The 7,014-nt window shown below is 47.3% G+C and overlaps 1 protein-coding gene across 2 annotated transcripts; it reads left to right on the plus strand.

The window, feature by feature from the left end:
* The first annotated feature begins 304 nt into the window (after nucleotides 1-304).
* On the plus strand, nucleotides 305-7,014 carry LOC102457710 (E3 SUMO-protein ligase ZBED1-like). Of its 2 annotated transcripts, XM_075917955.2 has the most exons (4): nucleotides 305-436; nucleotides 1,158-1,285; nucleotides 3,594-3,750; nucleotides 4,719-7,014. In XM_075917955.2, exons 3-4 carry the CDS (start codon nucleotides 3,600-3,602, stop codon nucleotides 6,764-6,766), a joined length of 2,199 nt encoding a protein of 732 aa, XP_075774070.1. In that variant the 5' UTR covers nucleotides 305-436; nucleotides 1,158-1,285; nucleotides 3,594-3,599; the 3' UTR covers nucleotides 6,767-7,014. The 2 variants fall into 2 exon arrangements, with proteins under 2 accessions (XP_075774070.1, XP_075774069.1); XM_075917954.1 differs by lacking the exons at nucleotides 305-436; nucleotides 1,158-1,285 and adding an exon at nucleotides 1,874-1,987.

A 7,014-nucleotide genomic window follows, 5' to 3' on the forward strand; every position in this document is an offset into this window, starting at 1 on the left:
TGTATTCCACACGTGGATGACTGGTAAGCGGTACTCGAACACAATGGAGGTGTTAGGAATAGACATGTGTAATGCTGCTGTCCCAACTGCAGCGGAGGCCTGGACCAATGCAGAATGCAGGGGAGGAATATGTGGCAACTGCTAACAAAGAATGATGCAGCCAGAAATCCACTTAACTAGTGTCACTGACCAGATGTCTGTCCTTGCAATCACTCCACTATAGCAACAAATCACCCAGGTAATGTCCTAATCAGCTTTGTTCTTTGCAGATAAAATGCCCAAACCTGTCTGACATCAAGAGAATGAAGTCTCTCCTCTCCTCGTTGGAGGCATGAAAATTTGGAAAGAATACGTTGATTCATATGACATTCAAAAATTAGCTTGGGGATGAATTTCAGGTGCAGCTGAGGAGAACCCCTTCTTGTGAAAAATGATGGTGGGTAAGCCACGAGGGCCTGCTGGCTCTGGCTGACAGGGATGGTAATCTACATGGAGAGGCAGGACACTGAATACATAGCTAGTGGTTTAACGGCTGATCTAGAGTGTACAGAGAGTATGAAGTTGCGTCCTATTGTGATGTAGGTTTCGTCACCACTAGGAATGTCCCAACGAGACCTTTGAGGGATCCAGTGGTTGGTGGGTTTGTAAAATGCAGTAGTCTTCTATTGCTGCTATGGACTCGCAGTGACCTAACAGAAAGTCCTGATGTCTTCAGGGTCAAGAGATAGTCTGAAATAGCAGGGATTCCTGTTCATGAGTCCTTGGACTTAGCAGCTCTGGCCTTTGCCCGAGCTTGTGCCTTGCTCATCAATGGAGGCTATTGTATGGCAGGGAAAGGGCGGGCGGGTCACCCTGACTTGGGTCCAACTGAGGTCTCCATAAAGTATTTCTTCAGTCAGAATTCTTATCCATGGCAGGCTTGGGAGGGAGAAGGGAGAGAGCATCAGAGGTACAGAGCAGAGATGCGACCTCTTCAAGGCAACAGAAGCTGTGCTCCCGGAGGAGCAGGGACAGGAGATATAAGATAGGTTCTTATACCCCAGGACTTTGGACACAGTCTTTGTCGGTGGGGAGAAGACTAAGCCATACTAACTATGCTATAATGATAAAGCTCTAACAACACTAATACCAAAAACTGTGTACAATTACATTTACAGCTTCTGAAGACAACGACACAGGCAGTTCTAGGCTCAGAGGATTCCATCCCAGACTATGTGGCGATAAGAAGGACCTGGAGAGGTGCTGATCCCCTAATTACCTTAGTTCAAGGAGGACAAGTGCACAGGTGCGGAGCAACGGACACATTAACTTGCTCGAACTCTCCGGTTTCGGGGTCATGATGTGCACAGGTGATTCGTGGCAGCACCCAGGAGGTGCACTGCCGTCCCGTGCCCCTGCCAAAATGTTGATTGATAAATAGGGTGCTCCCTCATGTCTCCTCCCTGCTCCTCTGGGTAGCCCTCCCTGTACCCCGTTCCCGCCTAGGCACGCATTATGGCATGCATGTGTACTCCCGTGTCAAATATACCTAGGGACCTGCATTTGAAGAAGCACCACTTCTCCATTTGGAAGTTTTTTTCCCCCAATGGCTAATTATCCACACGTTAAAATTTGTGTCTTATTAACTAGCTAGCCAAGGACAGAATTTTATTCCTTGATGTTGAAATCATTGATGATTAATTGGATTATTTTATACATTGAAGATGCAGAGGTATTATTATAAATATGAACCATAAGACCCCCCCCACCCTGTTTGTACACAAGCATAAGTTTGTATGCATCTGTGCTCCGATGTGCCTGCAGCTTCATTGCCATCAAAGACTACATCCATTTAAGTTCAGATCACTTTTCATCCCAGTGTGAACTTTTGAGAGGAGCCCTAAATGAATTACTTCCAGATGAAAGGTTAGGTATCCCATTTCACTGCACAGAGCTCAGAGACTGCAAACAACCCACCAGCCCGTATTATGCCCATGGTAACAAAGCAGTGAGTATACACTATCATATGCCTGCTTGTTTCTTCATTTGTCTAAGTCTTGTTTCACTCTATGCACTCTAGGGTATTTTTCTGTGCTGAACACAATACCTAAAATTTACAAGTGTTTTAAAGCAGGGGAGGTAAAACAGTGATTCTTATAGCAAATTAATCTTGAGATTATTTTCCAGGCAGGGCTTCTTTGACCACAGCCTCTGCATATGACCAGCTGGAGGTTTTTAAAAGTGACGTCACCACTTTGGTTATTTCCACGGTCATCCAGCGCTCCTTTAACAATACAACGCGACTCTCGATGCATTGTGCAGCACCTTCCGTGCAAACGGCATGTCCTCCCCTCCTCGTAAGGCTTTGCAGAGTTAAATGAGGCAATTGCAGTAATGAATAGCAGCAGAGGGCAGGAAGAAACGAGGAGGCATTAGCATAAGAGATAAGCCTGGCTTGGACTTTTAAAAGACTCTCATGTCAAGCATGCTGAAACAGGTGCAAACCATGCAGAGACTGCAATTTTCGTTTGAAAATATGTCTTGCTCCCTTTGCTTCTTGCTGTCAAAGATGACCTAGCTAGCTTAGGTTTTTATATAGCCTCCATCACCATGGTATCTAATGTCGTCAAGAGATCTCGTGATTATAAAATAATAAATAGGTATTTCTAGCCACCCAGGAAATGCCACATCATTTGACATACAGCTTTCCTGTGAAATCTTCTGCACTATTTGGAGTGCATGTATCCAAGCGTTTTATAGGTGACACCGTAGAGTCCTGATTGCAGAGCTTTCTGTCCAAATAATATTTACATTCATGATTTATGATGCCTTCGAGGCTTGTTGGTCTTTGCCAGATGGCCCCTCCTCCTTGCTTGGAACGCTGCAGTGCAGTTGTAGATATCAGCTGCGTAAAAGATCACCTGTTAAAATAAGCTGCTTCTGTAAGCATCCCTTCTGATACTGACATAGGCAGAATGCTGGGCTTAGCTTTTGAATATGACGGAAGGAGGGAGGTAAAGGAGATTTAGAAGTCAGTACTTCACAGTGCACTATTCAGTGCTAGGAAATCAGAATCCTTTGCCAATGCAGGAAACCCTGCCCAACGGTCAGATCTCTTACAGAGGTTTTCCTTGGACACACCCATGTCTAGCCCTGCTATGCACCTGTTTATAGGACTGTTCCATTTTCTTGGGTTCACGGAGATATGGGAGCACCTACACAGAACAGACTGCATAAGGGAGAGCAATTTCCTCCACTGCAGGAATTACTGGGCGAAACTCCATGCCCTGTGCTATGCAGTAGCTCCAGCTAGATGAGTGCAGTGACCTGGAGATCTACAAATACACTGGCGGAAATGTTTACTGTACAACGGAGGCAATATTGACTTGCTTTGCAAATTCATGGCTGCCGGGGGCTACGTTAGCACTAATTATTACCATAGGAGAGAAGGACCGGGGCCAGATACTGATCTCACTTACAGCACTGTAAATCCTGTGGAGCCAAGAACAGAATCTGGCCCCCGCGCCAGCCACCCGCTTACTTGCCTAAGGCAGCACTGAAGGGCCCTGTCCCTTGTCGTTCTAATGATTGATCATTGTGTTTCCCCCCTTAAGAGCGAAATGGCAGATGTAAACTCCAAGAGGGCAGCTCAGTTCTTGCAGAAATGTATTAAGCCGGAGGACAGCGGAGGGGACGCACAGCCCAAAGAGGAGATAATAGAAGAGCCGCCTATGCCTGTCATCACTCAGACATACCCTCAGACAGTGCAAGGTACGTGCATTTCGCTGGCCTCTTTGTGATAATTAATTATACAGCAATGCCATTAGGTTGTTATCTGCCTCAGGCTTGGCTATGAAGAGCCAGGTCCCCGTGTATGGAGCTGTATAAATAATGGTCACACTTCACAGGAAGGGAACATTTTAAAGTAGTTTCCAAAAGATGAATAGATGTTATAATAGTTGATTAACCATTTGTTAAAGAGTCTCACAAGCCAACAGGTTATTCATAACCACCTCTATATGTTAGGAGCCATTCATGTCTGTGGCATGCTTTTAACATCAATGAAACCGGTATAAAGTATTTATAAATGCATCCCCGTTATATAAAGTGGGACCCAAATGGTACTATTAGAGCTTCATAACTAAAACCAAACATGTACAACTAATTTCTGCATGCTGCTGGGCAGTATGCTGAGCAGACCAACTTTCAGGAGGAACTTAGTTCCACATGGCACCAAGAAGCTCGGGAAGGTTGGCTGAACCAGACAGCTTCCACACCAACTCCTGAACTTACACACGTACTACTGGTCTCCCAGCATGCTCAATATTGATCCCTTTCCTACAGCTCTACCGTCCCTGTCCCTTATTTGTGTTCCTCGGCAGCTTGAGGCATGGTTTGCCTGCTGAGATCAACTGGACACATCTCACTTTATCAATTCCCTACTTTTGCATGAGGCTCTGGTGTTGATGGCACCCTGGGCTCTCATGTTCTCTGCCTGTGGCACAGTTTTAAGGCCGGAAGATGAAACGCTTTGTTCTAATTGAAGTAACTGGTCTCAACACAGGGGTATTTGGGTGACATTTATAGTCTGTGATGTAAAGGAGATCAGAGTAGGCAGCTCCTTCTGGCCTGACTCTCTATGCAGTCATGAAATGACCGTGCTTTCAGAGGTTGGGAGGGGGCTAGTACAAGTTTTTGGATTATATTAATAGCGACTTTGGCTTTTCTCCTCCCCCCAGAGGAAATATCAATGGTGTTCAACACCTACAGCGTGGCAACCAATCTCGGCCCTGCCGCCAGGAGGAAGAGAGAGAAAGGTGCGAATCACGACGGCACAAACACCTCCCTTTACGTGGACCGCCGCAAGTCCAAGGTGTGGAACTACTACACCAAGCTGGGAGATGCCTATGTCGAGTGCAACGTGTGCAAGAAGCAGCTCTCCTTCCACAACAGCACCACCACCATGCGGGAGCACTTGGTGAGAAAGCACAGCATTCGTGACACTTTGCTGTCGCAGCTGAAGGATGACCAGGCTTCTGAGTCTGACTACGTGGCTCAGGAGAACATGATAAAGAGGTCCCGGCAGATGACACCAGAAAACTACATGTACCATGCTGCATCCTGCTCGGAACCGAGGACTGATGTGATTCTGGAATTGGTGCTTGAAATGATATTCCGTGACCTCCACCCTCTTTCTGTGGTGAAAGACAAGGGGTTTGGCCTCCTCATTGGGTATCTAGAGCCTAATTTTACCCTCCCATCTCCTATTCAGCTCTCCAGCATGCTGTGGCATAGATACAATGTGGTGAAGCAGCACCTGGAGCGCTATTTGCAAACAGCCCAATCCATAGTCATCTGTGTGGAGTTCTGGGTGTCCCAGCCCAACCAGACATACTTGACAATCACGGCCAACTTCATTGATGGAGAGTGGCGCCGGGCAAGATGTACCCTGGAAACCCTGCTAGTGCACGAGACTAAAGGAGAGGGTGATTTAGGAGAGAAGCTCTACAGCATCCTGTCCGAGTTTGGGCTATCAAATAAGTCCATTTTCTGTGTGATGCATGACACCCTGCAGAACACAATGATGAATTCGCAGCAGCTCAAGAGGGTTTATGGCTGGACCAGCCTTTGCTGTGCTGCCCACATACTGCACTTGTGCATCAAGGCAGGGCTGGAGATTGAACAGGTGCAAGAGACTCTGACTGCAGCCCGGGGCATTGTGAGCTACTTCCAACAGGACGCAAAAGCCACCTGCTCGCTGAACAGCAAGTTGGAAGCGATCAACAAAACTAAGTTGAAGCTGGTGATGGATGTGGGGTCTCGCTGGATAACTACCATCGAGATGTGCGAGAGCCTCCTGGACCTCAAATGGGCAATCATGTCCTTGCTGGAGGAACATCCCAAAGGGACACTGGCTGTGCAGAACTTGGCTGACCACCAATGGAAGCTCTTGCAGGACCTGGTGCCAGTCATGAGAACGATTAAGATCGCCACATCGTTCTTGCGCGAGGAGCAGAACATCTCCATCTCTTCCCTGATGCCGTGCATCCACGGTATCGTCGCTGCCATTGGGCAGCAGTTGGAAGAGTCCAGTGATGTCATCAAGATGGTGGTGGGCAACATCAGGTCAGAGCTGATGCAGCGCTGGAGTATATCGGAGGACGAGAAGGTGCTGGAAAGCCCTGCGATTATTGCCTCATTTCTAGACCCCCGTTTCAAGGAGATGAGGTTCCTGAGCCCCAGCCTGAGGAGTGAGCTGCATAAGAGAGTCAAGAATATGCTGTCGCAGGTCTTCAACCACCAGTCCCCATCTTCTACTCAGTTCTGGGTGCCAAACTCAGATTACAAAGCGGAGGTAGGAGAAGCAGGGAGCCAGATGTCGGCTCATAAAGACAGAGGCCCAAGTGGCCAGTTCCAGAGCATGTATGACATCCTTTTGGGGAAAGACCCAACGGAGAGCATGCCAGAAATCCATCAGCAGCTGGAAAACTACATTGTGGAGCCTCTCTGCAAACGCAGCACCAATCCGCTAGACTGGTGGAAAACCAATGAGCACCGCTTCCCCGCCGTGGCAAGATTAGGCAGGCAGTATCTTTCCATACCAGCCACTGTCGTGCTGCCAGACCAGGCCTTTGCTGCCAACGAGAGCACGCTGGAGCATCGGAGAGCAGTCCTCGCTCCTGAAAATCTGGACCAAATTCTGTTCTTGCACCAAAATTTTGATTTTTTGGAATCAATGAGAAACAGTAATGAGATGCGGGGCAGAAATCCACTTGTCCAGTATTGAAATGCAGCAAGGGTGGGAGAGTTCAGAGGTGACGTGTAATAGTGTGTAATGTGTGTCTATCTTTTTGGTGGGATTTTGGAAAAATGTCTGGCCAACTTCATTGCCATTGAAACGATCCTTTGATGTCAATGGAAACAGAGTTAAGCCAATGCTGAGTGTTTCTCCAAAACCCTTCCTACATGTACAACCCTGTTTTGTTAACCACTTTGTGACCGTTTCATCCAACTCAAATACAACGTAATTCAAGA

This window comes from Pelodiscus sinensis, chromosome 18 (assembly GCF_052426305.1).
Source record: "Pelodiscus sinensis isolate ZL-2025 chromosome 18, ASM5242630v1, whole genome shotgun sequence".
Taxonomy (NCBI): Eukaryota; Metazoa; Chordata; order Testudines; family Trionychidae; genus Pelodiscus; species Pelodiscus sinensis.

What these genes read in the sequence shown, in the direction of transcription:
- LOC102457710 (XM_075917955.2), top strand. Translation starts at nt 3,600, where the DNA reads ATGGCAGATGTAAACTCCAAGAGGGCAGCTCAGTTCTTGCAGAAATGT. An exon ending in ATACCCTCAGACAGTGCAAG is followed by an intron (nt 3,751 to 4,718) that starts GTACGTGCATTT and finishes TCCTCCCCCCAG; the next exon opens with AGGAAATATCAATGGTGTTC.